The sequence below is a fragment of the Melopsittacus undulatus genome, chromosome 3, assembly GCF_012275295.1.
Source record: "Melopsittacus undulatus isolate bMelUnd1 chromosome 3, bMelUnd1.mat.Z, whole genome shotgun sequence".
In the NCBI taxonomy this organism is placed as follows: Eukaryota; Metazoa; Chordata; class Aves; order Psittaciformes; family Psittaculidae; genus Melopsittacus; species Melopsittacus undulatus.
In genome coordinates, this window is record NC_047529.1 from 44,279,635 (window position 1) to 44,298,367 (window position 18,733).

General features: G+C 41.0%; 1 protein-coding gene across 6 annotated transcripts in view; it reads left to right on the plus strand.

Moving 5' to 3' along the window:
• Positions 1-398: 398 nt before the first annotated feature.
• KCNQ5 (potassium voltage-gated channel subfamily Q member 5) overlaps positions 399-18,733 on the plus strand; it is a 271,782-nt gene continuing 253,447 nt past the window's right edge. For 4 of the 6 annotated variants that reach the window (XM_034060643.1, XM_034060646.1, XM_034060644.1 and 1 more), the window contains exon 1: positions 410-765. In XM_034060643.1, the coding sequence (XP_033916534.1) occupies positions 410-765 (356 nt within the window). Of the gene's footprint in view, positions 766-18,733 lie in introns of all 6 variants that reach the window. The other 2 variants (XM_005153167.3, XM_034060647.1) reach the window with 2 other exon arrangements.

Below are 18,733 nucleotides of genomic sequence, written 5' to 3' on the forward strand. Positions count from 1 at the left end.
GGCAGAGGGACGAGGGAGGCGAGAGGTACCACCGAGCCGCGGTCCGCAGCCCTCCTCGCCCCCGCGGCCTCTCCGCCAGCGTTGCGCGGAGCTGCCCCTTCTTCCCTCCGCCCAGTCCCGGGCCGCGGAACCACGCCGGGCGGCGCTGCGGGGGCCGGCGGCGGGGCGCCGCCGCCCGGGAGGAGAGTGCGCCCGGGGGGGCGCCCGCTCCCTCGCCGGGGCCCCCGCGAAGCTGCCGCAGGCCGGCCCGCCGTGCCGGGCGCCCAAAGTGGCCCGCGCCCCCTCGCCCCGCGGGCGCCGCCCGGAGACCCTCGCCCCCCGCTGCCTCCTGCGGCCCGCCGCCGCGGAGTGCCTGGCCGCCGCCGCCCGCGCCCTGCTCCGCTGCGGCCCCGGCTCCCGGGGTGATGCCATGCCCCGCAACCACGGCGGCGGGGAGGAGGGCAGCTCCGCGGGGCTCTGGGTGAAGAGCGAAGCGGCAGCGGGCATGAAGGATGTGGAGTCGGGCCGGGGCAGGGCGCTGGCGAGCGCGGCGGCTCGCGGCGACGGCCTGCTGCTCCTGGGCACCGGCGGAGCGGCCGCCCCCGCCGGGCTGCGGGAGGGCCGCCGCGGGAAGCACGGCGCCCGCATGAGCCTACTGGGGAAGCCGCTGTCGTACAGCAGCGGGCCGAGCTGCCGCCGGAACGCCAAGTACCGCCGCCTGCAGAACTACCTGTACAACGTGCTGGAGCGGCCCCGCGGCTGGGCCTTCGTCTACCACGCCTTCGTGTGAGTACCGACCCTCTCCCTTCTCCTCCCGTCCCGTCCGTCCTCGTGGCCGCTGGCCGCACCTGTCCCGGCCAGAGCCGCACCGCGAGGCGCGCACCTTCCCTCTTCCTCCTCCACTCCCCGGGCATCCCTCCGCTGCCCGCGGCTGGTCCACGGGGAGGACAAGTCTTGCCGAAAGTGCCCGGGAGTCATCAGAAGAGGAGGGGGAGCCGCTGCCACCTGCGGCGCGGCGGTCCGCGGGCGGCGGAACTTCCGCACGGCCAGCAATAAGTAATGGGGGGGGAGGCTGGGGTCACCCGGCAGAAAGAGCCGGAGGAGAGTACGGCGGGGACCACATGGTCGCTTCCCCCCGGCGCTTGAGGCCGCCGGCTTGCGAGGGAAGCTGTGCGGCGCTCCCCACGAGGCCCCGAGGTTAGACGTGGCGAGGGGTACTGGCACTCCCGGGACCCCTCCCCGTGGCGGCGGGGAGCGGTGGGTACACCGGGAGTTTCCGCGGCGTGCGGATTGCTCCGCGGTCACCGGGCATTGCGCGGTTTGCAAAGTTGGAGTCGCTCGGCGCGTCGTTGCCTCCCGCGTGTTTTGCTTCCCACGCGTGTCCTCGCCGCGGGGTGCTGCGAGCCAGGGCGACCACCCGCGGCTCCCATAGCCGGTGTCCCTGCCAGCCCCCCGGGGAAGGGCGCAGTATCCAGCCTGGGCACAGCCAGCCGGCTTGCCGGCATCTGTCATTTCTATTCGCTTTTTCCCTTCGCAAGTGAATCCTCCCGTCGCCCTCACTCTGAAAGAGCCAGTGACTAAAATAAGCGTCCTTGTCTCTTCACTATGTGGGGAGCGGTACCGTCAGCCGTCTGCCAAACCTGGGCTGCTTTAGTTAAAGAGGAGCGCCTAGGAGAGTTGTGTGAAGGGCACCCGAGGCTACTTAAAGTAGGTGGTGTGCGTTAGTTCATTAACAGGCCCCTCTTTTTACGGGTTTTGGTAACATTCGAGGGAAAGGCCAGACTCAAAAGCCTTTTGGGTGGCAGAGCAATATGTGCAATACAGTCTGGCAAGGAGTTGTTGCATGGATCATAGCTATAGATAAAAACGTTGTGATAAATTACAGAGGAAGGTTGGTGACAGGCATTACTGTATTGGGTGTATAACACAAGGCATTTCTCTGACTACAGAAAACGTATCATAAATAAATCAGTACATTTAATTTATGTGCTATAGGTAACTGTATTTCCATGATAGTTGCACAGACCAAGCTATTGATTACAGCTGCTTCAGTAAAAAGGCAACTGTTCCCTGTTCAGTAGCATGAAGAGTGCTCCTTCTCCAACAGCAGAGGAATCCCTTTATCCTACTTTAGTAGAAGTTTTTGTAAGTGAAAAAATATTTTGCCAATAACATGGCAGTCTGATTATGTACTTTGTGGATAGATGCATTTAGTAGATCAAAATGGCTATAGTTAACAAGAAATAGAAACATACTTAATATTGTATTTTTTTGAGGAAAAGGGTCTTTGTCCACTAAAGATTGACTATTTTCTGTTTTACTGAGAAAATTAACTGTTACAGCTTGAACTTTCTTCTTAGAGGGTGCATATTTGGTATATTTTGCTGTTTGGGTTCTCACAGGTGGTATCCTGCGGCATAGATGGATTTAAATGAATGCTGTGAGAATCACCAAAGTATTTACTGGGAACTATCTTACTGCAGTGTCTGAAGTTGCTCCACAGAATCTGCAAATTGTAGTTTTGGAGCTTTCTCTTTGAGATTATGATGAAAATCATTAAACTGAGCAAAGTTCAAGTGGGAAGTAAGGTTGACAAGTTTAAACCTCAAAAAAAAGAGTAAATTTCCAAACAGAGTGAAGTCATGACACAGCAGCGCTGTAAACAAGGAAGATTGCCAGCTGCGTTTAGATAATTGCCTGCATAGAAAGAGTGCCAGTTTTAATTTTTAATTGCAAATGGCAATTCTGGCAGCTGCAAATGCCAACATTATATCTTTTATCTGAGCAGATCTGTGTGAAAGAGCTTGAAACTACTGTAATATAGAGACACCTAGTAATAATATTATCTTTAAGGATCTGTCACTGCTACAGAGTTGAAGGTACATTTAAAGTTCCATTGGATTTCAGTTTGACAGCCATCCTCATTGCCATTCTATAAATTATCTTAATGTTTTTATGTAACTGTGATTTAATGACTACCAGATACTCAGATAGTATTTTTGGTGCTTCAGGCTCAGTTTTTTCCAGCCACCTGATCAAATGCAATTGCATCTTGGAAAAAAATGTTTTGTTACAGAATTAAAAAGAAAACAAAACACAAAAGCCTCAATTGTTTTTGGTTTTTTTTATAAATAAACAATCATAAATAGGTCCATAGATGAGATGTCTGCTCCTACCTCTGCTGAGCTATTCTTGACTGCAGCAGAGCCCGTTACAGCACTGTAGTATTTCGGTGACAGGACTGGGCTATCTGGGGTGAGACTTTTTGTGAAGATCATTGGTCTCCAGAAATGAAGCTGACTCTGATATGCGAGTTAAAGTAATGCAAGGGTGGTTTCAGAGTTTAAGTTTAAAGTCTTTGATCTAGAAGTTTATTTAGTTTTGTCTGTTGGTTTTGAAATAAGAGGTGGGGAGTTAAGCATTAGTTACAAGTAAGAAACCATCCCTGCAGTAATGTTTTCATTCCTCATTTCCATAGTAAAAAGCACTTTTAAAGCTCAGAATTATGCATATTTCACTCTTTTTTTTCTTTTTGCCCTTTCAAATAAGAGAAAAACCAGCCAACCACCTGAGACACAAGTGTTGTGACCTACATTGAGAAGTCAATTGGTTGGTTTATTTGTAAATATGAACTTGCCAAATGCTGGAAAACACAGCTGTTCTGCAAACTTCCACTGCTAGAGGAAGAATTTACTCTTGAGCAAGGACCTTTGACTTCAGTATGGTTTTGTTGGGGAGTAGAGCCATAAATCATGTATTTCTTGTCTCCTTTTTGTGCACCTCAGTAACACTTTACATGGAAGCCCTAGTTAAAAATGTAAGATCTTTCTGCAAGTTTTTGGAGAAGTGCTTTTCATATACCTCAGTCTTCTGTTCTTAATCATTCAGGAACACCGAATATATGAATGCTTATAAAATCAGAAAAGAACATTCATACCATTTGTGAGTCATGAGTCAGTAACTTAAACTTCTGCTAGTAAAATATTTATGCCACACCACATCACCTACACATGGAGCATGTGCATATTTAACATGCATGTGCCTACATTAAATGCTGTGATATTGTAACTTTTCAAAGGGCTGTCTTGGGATGTCATAGGATTTCTTTCCATTGTTGCTGTTTATTTGGATTATTTTTGGTTGTTTGGTTTGATAACAAACAATGTATAGACATTGCCTTAGAATGATCAAAGGAGAATACCAGATTTGTCACAAATTTAACTCTGGGTTTCATCTTCAGTTGCCATAAGGGTTTTGTATTATTTTTACTCTTAATTGACATGCTGAAAAAGACATGGCATGAGACGTTCAGAAAAAAATACTGCTCTTTGATACTCTTTATACTGGTTGGATATAATTAGTTGCATAAGTTTCCTAATTTAAGGTGTTGGATTTATTTCAGGAATAATAAAGTTTCTGTTTCTTACTGGCTTCTTTGTAATATATTCCATGCATAAGTCTGTACCATTTTTTGTGGGGATGGTCTTCTCTTTACAAAGCCACCACCTTTTGTTCTGGATGCTTTTGAATCACAAATTGCAGGGTTGGATGTGCATACGAGGGCTGTATCACTTTGCGTGACCTGTATTGATAGGTTTCCATGGGCATCCTCTGTTGGCTGCTGCTGGAGATAAGATACAGTGCTAGATGAATTGTAAGAGCCTGTGTGATGTTCTTCTTGTCTTTTGCATTATTGATGGAAAATGGCTGAAGAAATTATTTCTGGGGGAAAAGAGATAATCTAATGATGCCATCAGAGATTTAACTAGCTATTTTAGCTTTCCAGATCTGCCGGAAAGGACATAGCTTACTAATGATCAGATGGCTATTGAGCAACAGTGTCTTTGCATGTGAGCTAACAGCATCATACTGTGCCATTTGTATAATTAGGGAGGTTCCACATTGTGATTTAAAAACCAGTAGTGTGCAACAGTCTAAGTACTTGCTTTTCTCCTATTGTCAGAAACTAGGAGAAATTATTTTATCTCTTTATTTCATCCATCTTCAGCCATCTAATGAACTAGTTCCAGGTTCTCTGTGGGTAGATCTATGGCTTTCATCTTTTCAAGTATTGTTTCAGAGTCAGGGTCTGATGTTGCTACGATAACGGTATCTTTTTACATGCTTTAAGAAACAAATAACAGCATGATACTTACAAATAACAGGGTTGACAAAATAAATAACGTGGCAAAGCAGATCTCATCAGGTACTAAATTTTTGTACGCATTTTATTTCAGGGAGTGACAGTGAGTGATGGTGGATACTTGGATGCACTTCAGTATAAATCGGCAGCATTTTGCCACATCTGAGGCAGTCTGTGATTCTGTATGTGTGCATAGTAATTGCTTAAATATGGCTTGAAGGGACCTTTAGAAATCATCCAATATAACTGGAAGACACACTCTTCCCAGTTGTGTCAGCCAGGCTTTTTCTAGACAGGCCTTAAAGTTCACTGAATGGAGGTCCAACCACGTTGCTGAGTAACCTGCAGGTCTGCAACACCCAGCTGACAAAAGGGGGTTTGGCATGGGGAGGGAAGAATGGAAGAGCCAACTTGAACCTGCTGAGTGGCAGCTTATGGTCATTCCCCCTTTATGTATTATCTAGCACTACCAAGAAGAATTTGGCTTCTCTGCCCTTGTTATTTTCCTTTAAGTAACTGTAGGCTGCTACTGTGTCACCTGTTAGATCACCCTCTTGCCAGACTGAGCAAGCTCAGCTCCTTAGCTTCTCTGTGTAAACACGACACTCTTCTGCATATCTTCCAGCTTCTGCACATCCCTGTTCAGCTGGGGGGGCCCAATTAGGCGATGAAGTGCGAGGCCACATTGAATAGAGGAGAAAATTTTCTTCAGCACTTTCATTCAGATCCTCTGGTGCAGTTGTCTGCTACTTGCCTTATTTCTGATCAGGGCATGCTGTAGGCTTGTACTCAATCTCCTGTGTCCACAGGAATGCCAAGGCCTTTTCAGTGAGACTGCCACACAAAAGTGGTTTCACAGCCTGTATGTATGCATAGGATTGTTCTGCACCAGGTGCAGATCTGTGCTTTTCTCTTAATTGGACTTCACAGGTTTTATGGTTATATCCTGTATTTTCTTGTGCTATCTCAGTCACTGTACACTGACCAGGGAGGTGGAGATACAACAATCTTTAAAACCGCTTACACTTTCATTGTGATTAGCAGAGAAGGTAAAATGATCACCAATGCTTAATTCCTTATCTTTCGTCGTGTTGTTCATGGTCAGCAGTCCTCTCCTGGAACCCTGTCAATGGCAATAAAAAACAATTAGCTTTCCTTTTTCACTTGTTTTTTTTGTTGGTGAGCTCTTGCCCACCTCAAGATTTTCAGTAGACAAGTATCAGGAATGTTTATTATGTGATGCATACTAACCTTAGTAAAATACACTTTAACATGTTATTTTTTGAGGCTTGGTCTACTAAATTTTCTCATTTGTACTGGCCTTATTTTCTGATTCAAGAGTAGTGATCCAGGGGAAACAAGTCATTTGCCATAAGAATCAAAATCGATCCTCAACTTTCTAGAAAGAACAAAAGAACTCTTTGAGGAAGAATCACCAAGACCTGGCGTGGGGAAAGTTCAGGCATGTGGACTTTCTTCTATTTGTCGTATTTCTCAAATGGGATTAGAAATTGTGTGTAGGAAGATGGGTAGTATCTTAGGTTAGTGTTTGGGTTTCAGATATTGAAATAAAAGTACAACCTTTGTGGGCAGGGTCTTTTCTCCATTGTAAAACCAGAAGTTAAGACCTTTCTTTGTAATTATCTTTTTGCTGTATTTTGTTGCATTTTTTTCCTTCATGCAAAAATCATGCAATTAGTATTTTATTTGGGGTGAGAGTCCCATTTTAGATTTGTTTTTCTTGGTGTGCCAGTCTAGGGCATGACATTTCATGTCTTCCTTATTGAGCATCTTGTATAATGTAGGGACTCTGGACTTTCTGTGGTCTCACGATGAAAGAAGTTGCCTGAAATTATAGATTTTATATATTTTTTTAGGGGTCAGATATTCTGTGAATATGTAATGTGGCATCAAATATGTGCTGTCTTAAAGGAGCAGTTGTTCCAGAGGCTGCAAGAAAGATTTTAATTGCCTGTGAAACAGCATTTGTGTGACAGATTTTCAGAGTAGGCTCTAGACGATAGCTTAATGAACTAGACATCTTGTTTTCCAATACTTTTTAATTTTCTGTGGTGTTTGACTTTTTAAAGCAAAAATCATGGTATCTGCACAGACTTGATGCTCTTTCCATGCTTCACATCTCATTGTGTTTTTAATAGCTGTTCACCATGTTTTACTCTTGTTGTTTGTAGCTTAATTGAGCTTCCTGAATTGGATGAAAGTACAAGTGAACAAATAATTTTGCATTAATTGCAAATAATTTCTAGCATCAACCAAATGGAATACCAATGATCATTCAGTCATTAATAGCATTTCCCTACTCATGAGAATAAACAGAATTAATGTATTTACCAATATTCAGAAATGCAGTTAAATTTTTCAAAATAGTTTTAGTGGAAAGCAAAAGTACAGTCTGTAATTTTGTTAATCTTTTTTTTTCTGAAGAAAATACATGGAAGGAAAACTTCTGTTCCTAGACAATGTAAACTCCTAACCCTGCAAATAAAACTCACTGCTGTCAGGTAGTTGTTTCTTAATAATTCAAAGGTAAAACTTGCCAAGTGTTAAACATTTTTATATGGTTCAGATTTCCATTACCATAAATGTCTGATGAAAATTACTGAAATTTGCCACTGATTTTAATTGAAGCAAATGTGAGTCTTCTGCACACAGGTAAAAAAGATGGGAGTAGAAAGCATAAATAATACTATCTAAATGAAGAATCTTCAACATGTAGACATAACAGACATCATTTGCTACATTATTACTAATGAGACAGATGTTTATTCTTAACAATAAATGTTGGGGTTTTTTCCCCTTGCAAACCATTAACACAGTATGCATTCTTGGGGTTTTTAATTAGTGCTGGTGTATTGAAATTCACTTCTAAATATGTATTACATAAACTACACTGAGTCTGGGGAAACTTGTATTGATTTTTTCTCTTTTCTTGTTTTCTCTGTGAGTTTGGCTGGTTTAGGGGGGTTATTTTTAATTTTGGTTTACATATTTCCTGTAAGAGAGCAGATGTAGATTACCCAAGGGATTGCCACCACAGGTCAGTTAAGGTAGACAATTCATCACCAGCTGTACAGTTTATCAATTGCAAAATAATCTGAAGCAGTTGCGGTGCTCATGTGCAAAGTAAACTTCCTTCAGAGGCATTAATTAGAAGTTCAAAGGCTGTCTTGCAGGTCAGCTGCACATAATCAAGAAAGAGTTTCAATTTTCTGTTAAGCATTAGATTCATCTTGTGATAGCTGTCTGAGTTGCAGTGTAATTGCGTTACAGGAAGCTCGGCAAAATGTTCATCAGTTTGGGCACTGAAGTGTAGTCTCAGACAGTGTCTTCTACTTGACAGAGTATGTGATTACTTAATATATACAGACTAGTCCAGTGATTCAGAGGTGGACACAGTCCTCCAGCTAGACATACATGAATTTCTCTGGCCTTCAGCCAAGAAAATCTGGAAACATCAATCTGTTTATTTTCCTCAAAAGAGGTGGACATAAATATGTATGTAAGCATTTTCTTGAAGAGTGAATGATTTTCAAAGGTCTGGAGTACCTGCAGCTTCCTTTCATTATTCTATTGTGCATTCAGTGGGTAATTCACTTTTTTCTCCCCACTTGTGTAGAATGAAGTTTAACAAATGAATCATGCTCTTAAACTGATTAGAAATAATGAAGAAAGGAAGTTCTGTACCTGCCCACTTCTTGATTTAAGCAATATATTCCTGTTTGTCTTGGCTTCCTTCTTGCCTTGAGACTCCCTGGTTCAACAAAGCAAACATATTATACCTTTCAAGATTTCTGCAGAGTTTTAATTATTTTACTGTACTCATACCTGATATTATATCATAGCAACAGGCTGGTGCCAGGAGTCAAATGTGACCAAACCAAGAGAGTAAGAACTTTATGCTTTGAGAGGGAAAAAATGATGCTGAACACATTCAGATGCCTCCCTAGATCACTGCTGTCATAGATTAGAGCATCTGCACACACCCTTTTGAGGTCATTCAGTCAGAAATAGCATCTAACTTCTCCGAGGGCATTAAATTTAATTGCTTTGTTCGGCCTAAGCTCATCCATAACCATGGTAGCTGAGAACTACCCATTAGAAGCAAAAGCACAAATCTTCATTTTCCAAGCTCTCGTAGCAGGAATGCACTTAAAAGTTACTGCTGGGGCCTTTCTAATTAAGCACAAGGATCCTCACACACTTGAGAGGTTCTTTTGTGGGAAAATAAAGATGAAGTATTGTTTTGGATGTGTTTCTGTAAGTAGTGGGGGGGTGGAAAGCCACTGAGCCTTGGCAGTGATTTTGGAAATGGGGGTTGGTCTCCCCAGGAGACTAGTCTGTATCACTAACTGTATCTTTTCAGTGTTAAAACTGCCACATTGTTGGAGGTTGACAGGTGATGGCTCAGTCAGAGCTGATGTGATCAGGCTGGAGCCCCGTCTGCACTGCAGACTGGTGAGCAGGCGATGTCCTTTCCCTTCAGGTGGCCCAGCCCCGGAGAGGCAGTGCTGTACTGCCAGAAAATCATGCAGTGAACTCATCAGCTTGAAAAACTTTTACACTCAAGAAAGTAATGCTGACTGAAGTTAGAAGTAGTCTCTAAAATCATTAGGAGGAAAGAAATCTGTTTCTGCTTTCGTTTCTGTGCAGTTGATACTTTAGTGCAGAGCCAGGGTTTTTCACATGCATCAGATGAACCATTGCCACAGGAAGCAAGCACAGTGTTGCTCTCTGCTGTGCTCTGCAAAAGAAGTGTGTAGGTGGCAAGAAATGTAAAGCAGCATGTGAATGAGCTACTTGCTCATTGTGCTACTTGTATTTGTACAACAGGGAGGAAAGAAGAGCCTTTGCTGGCAGTTGGAGGGTTTTTCTTATACCTGTCCCTGTCATTTCAGTGAAGTACACTGAAATGCGCTTCAGGCCCTTCTGAAGTGCAATTGTGAAGCAGAAGCACAGAATTGTGAAATCACTTAGGTTGGAAAAGGCCTTTAAGATCATTGAGTCCAACCATTAACCCAGCGCTGCCAAGTCCACACTAAGCCACATACCTAAGTGCTGTATCTACACGTCTTTTAAATACATCCAGAGATAGTGACTCCACCACTTCCCTGGGCAGCCTGTTCCAATGCTTGACAATTCTTTCAGTAAAGAAATTTCTCCTGATACCCAGTCTAAACTTCCCCTGGTGCAACTTGAGGCCATTTCCTCTTGTCCTATTGCTTATTACTTGGGAGCAGAGACTGGCCCTCAGCTCACTACAACCTTTCAGTCTCCTTTTCTCATGCCTTTGTCCCCATCTACCTGTTCTGACTAGAAATGTTAACTAAATATTATTTTCAAGGAGGGTCTAATACATTTCCTGTGCAACTACTGTTGCAGTAAATATGTGTGCTCCAATGTGATTTATTCAATCACTACCTGTGGATGTTTTTCTCTTTGAGGTTTTCCAAATGTACCTGTAGACTGAAGATGAAACAAAATTTAGAATAGCAGAGGAACTTGCTAATGTTTGTGGGTGTGGTAAATTTTTATATAATACATCAGTTTGATTAAACAGACATATTTCTTTCCCTTAAACTTAGAAACAATAGATTTAATTTTGTGGTTGGAGATGCTGTCTGGAAAGAAGTTAGCCTTCCTCAAAGATCACACTAACTGCTGACTAAACGTGTGATTTGGCTTCTGCATATTTCCCAGGGTGCTAGAATTGAGGGGTGTAGGCAGTGATGAGGGAGGTGGTGATCCTGAATTATAAATACTCTTTGGAAAGAATTTTTTTTTTCATCCTGAAAATGCTTGTAGACATACTCTGTAGTGGTAGCATTAATAGTTGTAGGCACTTACATAGTAATTAGTAGAAATCATCAAACCGAGTGTTGATAAAAGCTCTTTTAGTCAGTGATGATGGCAAAAAATCATCTGAATTAGAGACATGTTTATAAAGTTTCTGAAGTTATACTTGAGGAATTCTTCTATGAGGAGAAGGCCTATCCTGAAACCTTTGAAGCTACTGCATTATATATGTGCAGTCACAGCATGAAATGTTGCTATTTGGAGGTATTATGTAGGGAGAGTTACAGTGAGAGCACTTGTGGAATTGCAGAGGCAGAAAAAGTTATCTAAGTGGGAACAAAATCTTTGAGGTGAAGGAAAATTTATGAATGTCTGCTTGACTGGAACAGTACTTGGCTGATATTGAATGTTACTTTCAGGTTAGAAATGTGTTTGTCTTAATATTGTGTTTTTAATTAACATTTTCCCCTTTTAGTATCTGCTTTCTGTAGAGATAAAGCTGAAGTATCAGTGTGAATCAATTTATTTGATTTATATATAATGAAACATGGTATTGATCTTTATATTTTTCTTCCATTGAGGCCTTGACCTGGTGTGCAGACCTGAAGAAATAATGATAATATTTTTACTACAACATGAAAATTTTATTCACTGCCTGAATATGTTTCTGATTGGTTTTCCTTTGGCAAATCTTCATGTAAATTTCCTTGCTGAGATTGAGCCTCAGCTGATTTATTCCCATCTGTGTCCACTTTGCTTGAGCTTAGGTCACTTTGTAACTGCTCTTGTGGGTTATTTGATAGGAAGGGATGCAGCTGGGTCAGTATTGTGCAGCCCAGTCTCTGTCCTCCAACCAGGCTACACCTACAGTTAGAGGAAAACCTGGGAAGATGCATCTGAAATTCCAGTACTGAATAAACTTTCACTTGGTGAGAAATACACTCCTCAGGGACTTTTTCTGCAGGAAGGAATTCAGTCGGTCTTACTCCTGTCCAGGATATTTCTCCTTGAAACCATAGCTCAGTTACTGATATCCATGAAATATGAAAGACATCTAAAATATGGTAATATTAGATTAAATATTGTTATTGCTGCTGTTCATTGATGGGAAAGTTGGAGCTGAAGTAGCTGTACCAAACTGAAGTGCAGTGTCACAGCAGAAAGTGTCAGAAGTATCTACTTGGCAAAATCCTTTGTATGATTTTGCTCTCCAATATTTTTTCATTTGCCCATATGTGAAGATTTCACTGCAGTGAAAGGTCACAGCATTCTTTTTGGCTCGCCTTTATCATGAGCTTTAGGAATTAATCATAAATAATATAATGGATGGTGACTGGAAACAGGTATGTTAAGACAGCACGGTGACATTTAGGATATGATCTGTATCTGGAAGATAAAATTAACTAGCAGAGTGCTCAGTATTTATGAAATGTGATTTTATAGAATTTTGATTGTGTTTTTCAGGTTTATTAATCCCTGGCAAAATTATATTCTTCTCTGTCTTTTGTGTAAAAGTGGCAAATATGTGAAACAAGACCAAAATAAAAACAGTCCTGGATGAAAACAGGAACAGTTGTAAAGATTTTGAAGGCATTTAGAAGAGTCAGTCAAAGGATCTGAAGTGTATTTTGATTCTGGGAATGGGATCAGTATGTTAGGGAGGTCCACTTACCTCCCAGGACCTGCATTCAGCATCCTGCAATGAACCAGTGTTTGTCTTAGTCACTTTCACAGGGCCATGTCTTACAAACATACAGTATATCTACTCCTTTCAGTATTTTGCAATGGCTCAGTAATAAAATTCTGTCTTTCAGCCTTAAATGTGAAGCATTCTGTAATGGATATGTGATGTTGGCAGGTTATGCTATTCCAAGTATGGATTTGTGGATTAATTTCTAACTGAGGGCTGCTTTGTCTACCTCTAGAGGGTGTGCAGGTGACGGCAACAAATCACCTCATAGAGTTCATACTGATTTCTGGCAGGAGGATAAAACTAGTACCTCACAGTTTAGCCCTGGGAATTGCTGGTCATGCATTCGAAAACATCATTAACATTTTAGTTTGATTAAAAACAATAATTAGTGCAGAATACTGGGAAATTATAAGAATACCTTGTGAAAGTGATGGCACACACAGCTACAGCTCCACAGAATGTCATTCACTAACCTGCCAACTTCTTTCACTTAACAAATGCAGGAGATGCAACCTCATGATTAAGTAGTGTCAACTATTGTATCAGTTTTGTTCTTTGGTGTTCTAGTTCTCTATCTAGCTATCTGTCAGTGTCTTAGATGCTCTGCAAGCAGTGAAAAATCATCTCAAAAGGAATCTGTCCTTTCAAATAATATGGAAAGGCAGCACTACAGCTTTGTCAGCATCGTACACAAGAATGTCAGTCCTCCCCCTGCATTTTTCTAAATGACCGCACATGACAACGTTACTGTCTTTTATTCAGGACAATAACCCTGGCATCACTGTTGAGATGACCTTTGTCATTGCTAATATGATTTCTGTCTACTTAATATCTCAAGCGTGTTACCTGTCTGTCAGCACCGCTTAGGCTATTGCTCAGACTCTTAATATTTCAGTTCTTGGAAGCTCCCTCTGTCTGGACTCAGAAGTATGACCTGCGTGCTCACCCCTGTGATTGTATAACCCCTGCCCCTCAGCCCAGAGCTCCTCTTTTACTGCTTAGAGAGAAAGCTATTTCTCTTAACTTTCTATAGACGTAAAAAACATCTGGTTAGTTAACTTTCAAAATTACGTTTATAACTGAGTAACAAGAACAGAAAATCAACTTTGCATGACTTATTAGGTGAAGAAAAAGAACAAATTAAAACTGTTTCTTTTTGCTGGGTCTGACAACTTCAGCAGCATGTGATAGATATATTGTTCATTCAAAAATAAACTATTGACAGCAGTTGCAACTTACTGCAGTTAAACCAGTAAACCTGTAACTATAGTGTATTTTTTTTTCCAGTCACTTTCTTGAAAGTGGCACTTTTTTGGCAGATAGTGAGCTGTTATGTTAGTTGGGAATTTCACTGTGTGACGATTTTATGACATGGTTAATGTGAGTTTTCTTCCTGCATTTATTTGCCTTTGAAGATACTGAGCTAGAGAAACTGTGGTGGAAGAACAAGCAGAATAGCAATGCCACTTCCCTGCATGTGGCAGGGATACCAGGATGCAGATGAATTAATGGTGGTAAAGATGTGCCTAGTCCCATGACTGTTTCCCTCAGGGCAAAAGAACTAACAAAAAAAAAATCAAATAAAAAAAGCAGTAAACTAACACAAAAAACACCACAAACCAACAAAACCCCCAAAACCAAACCACTGCAAAAATATGGTTATTCTTTTTGCTGCTTTTTTTTTTTAATATGGAAAGTCAATAGCAAGCTTTTGAGTCTGAAGTGAAGTGTTTCTGTGTTCTTTTGCCAATTGAAAAAGAAAAGAAAAAGCTTCTTTTTCTTCCTAGCAGATTTCAGGTGTTTTCTAAAAAGCTGCTCAAATTGAAGAAATCAGACTTCCCTTTGAGTGCCTTTTTAGCTACTCTGCCAGTCAGTTCTTTTCTTCTTTTGCTTGTGCCCAGTTGGTTTTCTAAGGGACTAACGATCTTTTCTTACCTCTGTGCTCTCTGATTAACTCAAGTCCTCCCTCTGAGGACCAGGCAACTGGGACCTAAGGGCTTGCTAATGGTCACCCTTGTAAGAGGACTCCGTGGACATTGCTGAGGGGTGAAAAGAGCACAGCTTTTATCACAGTGGTTTATTTCCTTTGAAATCTCAGCACCATCCTCACATTCAGCTCACAGTTTTCTGCTTTCAGAAAACTCTCTGATGCATTCAAGCATGTAGACGTTTATATATATATATATATATATATATATATATGAGCTCTGACATACATTGCTGTCCCCATTAATAAAAGCAGAGACCATGATTTATGTTTTGTTGATTCAATCACTAGAACTTTTGGACAGAACCTTTTACAGGTATAAATGGCAGGCCAAATTCTAAAGCTCTTTACTAGCTATTAATTCCAGGCTCAATCCAGAAGCTCTTACTCAAGTAAAATACCAGTGAAGTAATGGGATGCTTTGTCTTCGTATTCTTGATTTTTCTAAGAGTTCTATGTAATCTTTTAGAAAAATCTACTTCAGGTTTCTGTCAGCCCTTCACCATCACTGTCTTGTGCCGCCTCATGAGTGATCGCTTACACTGTGTGAACTGTGGTATATGGTAAATCACCTGCAGCTGCAGTGGATCACAGTATGCTGTAGACAGTGGTTTAGATCTTTGCTTTAATAATGTGCAATGAATAACAGAGACCGTAAGTGGCAAAATGCTTTTCTTTGAAAAGTAGCCATTAAAATACTGCTGCAAAGGTAACCATGGAGCTTGGAAAATTATATGGTACAAAATATTTTGCTGTATACAGTTTTATGCATTTCTGAAAATGATTGTTCTCTTGCAGACATGGAAATCTGGATATGTTCCTAATGTAAAATGAATAGGAAATACTTCAGTTGTTCAAAACTTCTAAACATATTTTAGCTTCATAGCTGATTGTATATTAGGTTTGCAGCCTTTGTGCAAAGTAGTGTTTAACAGCAGAGTTTGCTTCATGATGAATACAGATGAAGATTGTTCTTTGTATTATGAATCTAAAAACCCCCTGTATTCATATAATACAGCTGATGTTGACACATTGCTTGGAATTTATTGCCATATTGCTATGAGCTAAAAGAACTCCTTGCAACTCAAACTCAACACTTATTACTTCCCATTTAGAAAATGACTTTACAAGTTAGTCAGATGACTGGATTAGCAAGATTATAATGGTTCTATGGAACAGCAGATATTAATGGAAGATTCTCAATAGTAGCGTGGTTCACTTATTGATTTCACCTTTAATTGCTGTATTGATTGCCTGTGTATGCAATGGTTATCAATGATTATATCGCTTTATAGTTCTCAGGCCATTCTCTTGCTGTTATTACTAATTTTTGGCTTTCCTAAACTTCAGGCAGAAAATATGAGGATTAATCTAATTTTTTTTGTGCTTTGTTTATCAACTTTGTGAAAGTTGTGAATGATGAATGACACTTGGGACATGAAAACAAATATCCTGATATTCTTGTGGTGAAATACATTTTCTTTTGAAATCTCTGGGACCATATTTTGTCCAGTTGATTTACATAGTTTGCTTGACTAGAATTTTGGAATAGTGAAGTAAAACAGCTCAGCTGCACCTGCCATCTTAGAGATGTTTCTAAGTGAAAAGATCTGCAAAAGCACATTGTTTTGGGAGGGGTCAGCTGGTCAGTTGCCCACCTGTCCTGGACTACTTGCAAAATACAGCACCTAAACCTACCAGTTTAGCTTAATGGCAGAGTCTCAGCATGAGTTGCTAGTTAAGCCTGGTTTTGTACCAGTTCTGTGTCAGTCGTTAAAGGAATTTGGTTGAAGGTTGTCTGCAGAGAAGGATGATTATCAAGCAAAAAAAAACTTGCATTTGTAAAAGTTAAAAAATGTGGCAGATAAGAGCTGGCAAGCAAAGATAGCACTGCTTTAGTGCACTTACCCTTGTTTGATGTCTAATTCTGTTCTGTAACATTCAGTTTAAAGTGGTTGGTCCTCTGACTCAAATTGTGTAAGGTCACAGTTGTGATGATATTCTCAGCAGTACTGGGGACAACTACTACTTTAAAACAGTTTCCTGTTGTGATCTTCCTTGTGGTGCAGCATATGCTAATGTATTGCAACTTGCAGCTTGCGGTATTTTACTGCTTAATTTAACTGTAGCTTGTATTTCTTATGGTTTGATTGGTTGGCAAAGCATGCAGAAATTCTGAGTCAGATACACCCATTTCTGGGTGCCCTATATAATTAGGTGCGGCCCTGAAGCAACACATTTTTGTACAACTTTCCAGGCACACAAAATGCAGAAATACAAAGGATGGTTTAAAAAATATTTGGAAAAAAAAATAATGCCATTTAACTTTGGATCATGATTGCACTTGTTCTGATGAGTCTCTTGGTAATGATGAGATTCTGCCTTTTTCTTGGTTTTGTGGGTTGTCTTTCTTTTTTAATTTTTTTTTTCAATAGTTACAACTTTGATCCGTAAGAAGTATGCCAGGGGGACATTCCTGGAAATGTAGGTGTCCTGTAAAACTTTAGAATGTCTGTACAGAACCAGCATTGTCATTAAATTCCACACATTTTTGTTTTCTAAAGCCCTGTCTTGGGGCATTGCTGTTAAAAGTGAGTTTTGTTTCTGTAGCTTGTGTAGGCTGGTTTGCATGAAACCTTGCTATAGATTAAAAAAACTCAATTTAAAATATACATATTGAAAAACTGTATTAAGTAGTTAAGCCTAAATTATTCTGTTTCTTTGTTTAAAACACTTTTAATAGTCCAGTTAAGTAGGTAATAACAATGGTAAATGCATTGCCTGTATTTCCAGTAAGTAGCATGGACAATATTTTGAATTATCAAGAGAGGAAAAATCAAGTGACATTGGAGATGAAAAGTGTGGTGATTTCAGCCAAAGCTGAAATTTTGGGAAATTGCTGTGCTATTTTTGGTTTATTTTTAAAAAGGAAGGAAATATTTTTTATTGATGTGAATGAGCATGTCGCCCTTGCTTTTGAAGCTTTGCCTTTTCTTCTGTGTTACAAGCTTTCCCTTTCTTTCTGACATGTTTGTTTCTTTGACCTAGCAGCCATACTGGATAAGTGTGTGAGTGCAATGTGAACATGCTTAACTGTTACTTAATGAATATGCTATCTTATTCTTCATGCTAAATGCATATAAAGTGCCACCAAGTGAATCAGTCCCAACAAACTGCAGACCCACCTTGACATGCACCCATACAATGAATTTAGAGCATTTATACAAAAGTATATGTGCATGTATGAACAACAAATATGTTGAATGTAGTAGCTCCTGATCTCGAGGTGAAATGATGCTGCAGATTTTCCCCTTTCCACACCACTTGCACCAAAGTTGATGGGCTGAATCTACCCTGTCTGGCCATGGGCCTGTTCCTCATGGTAGTCCTTTAGCCCATACATGTAGTCTGTGGGCTTTTTAGTCCAAAATGTCTAAAGGAGTGAGAAAATCATGTTGCAGCCCACCAGGATGGTGGCTTTTATAGCACAAAAGTTAACATCCCATGTTTTATGACCTGTGAAGTAGCATAAGCCAGATCTGTGCCCACTTCAGCCACCTGGTGTTCTCCCCAGAAATGAGGGGTTTGAGGAGCAAATTGTCCCTGAAGACAAAGAGCATACCAGAGCTGGGGGCTGAACAGCTGAAGTGTTCAGGAGTGCAGAGCCCAAGACATGCTCCTGGCCACCTTATCTTTAGCAGTATGGGTGTATCCAGAGATACCTATAGCTCTTTTGCAGAACCTTCCTGGGCCATAGTGTGGAAGGGGTGATTGACAGTGAAAATGGGGTATTTAAGAAATTACATCCTAAATTGCAAGAGAGTTGGCTTTCAATGTTTTCCAAATCAAATCTAAACCTTTGTTGTAGATAAACGCTGTGCTTCAGTGTTAGTCACTACATAGGTTTTTAAATATATTGAGTTTCAGTAAGAGGACTTTTTCACCTGAAATCAAAGTGCTTCACAGACTCCTCAACATTACTGTGAAGCACAAAGAAAATGGATAATTTTCTCTGATGAAAGTTTAGGTGCTTGTGAATCAGTATGGGTTTTTTCAGGAGAAAGTTTTGCTAAATATCCCCAACCAGCCATTTTATTTTCTCTGCTTCCACTCTTTT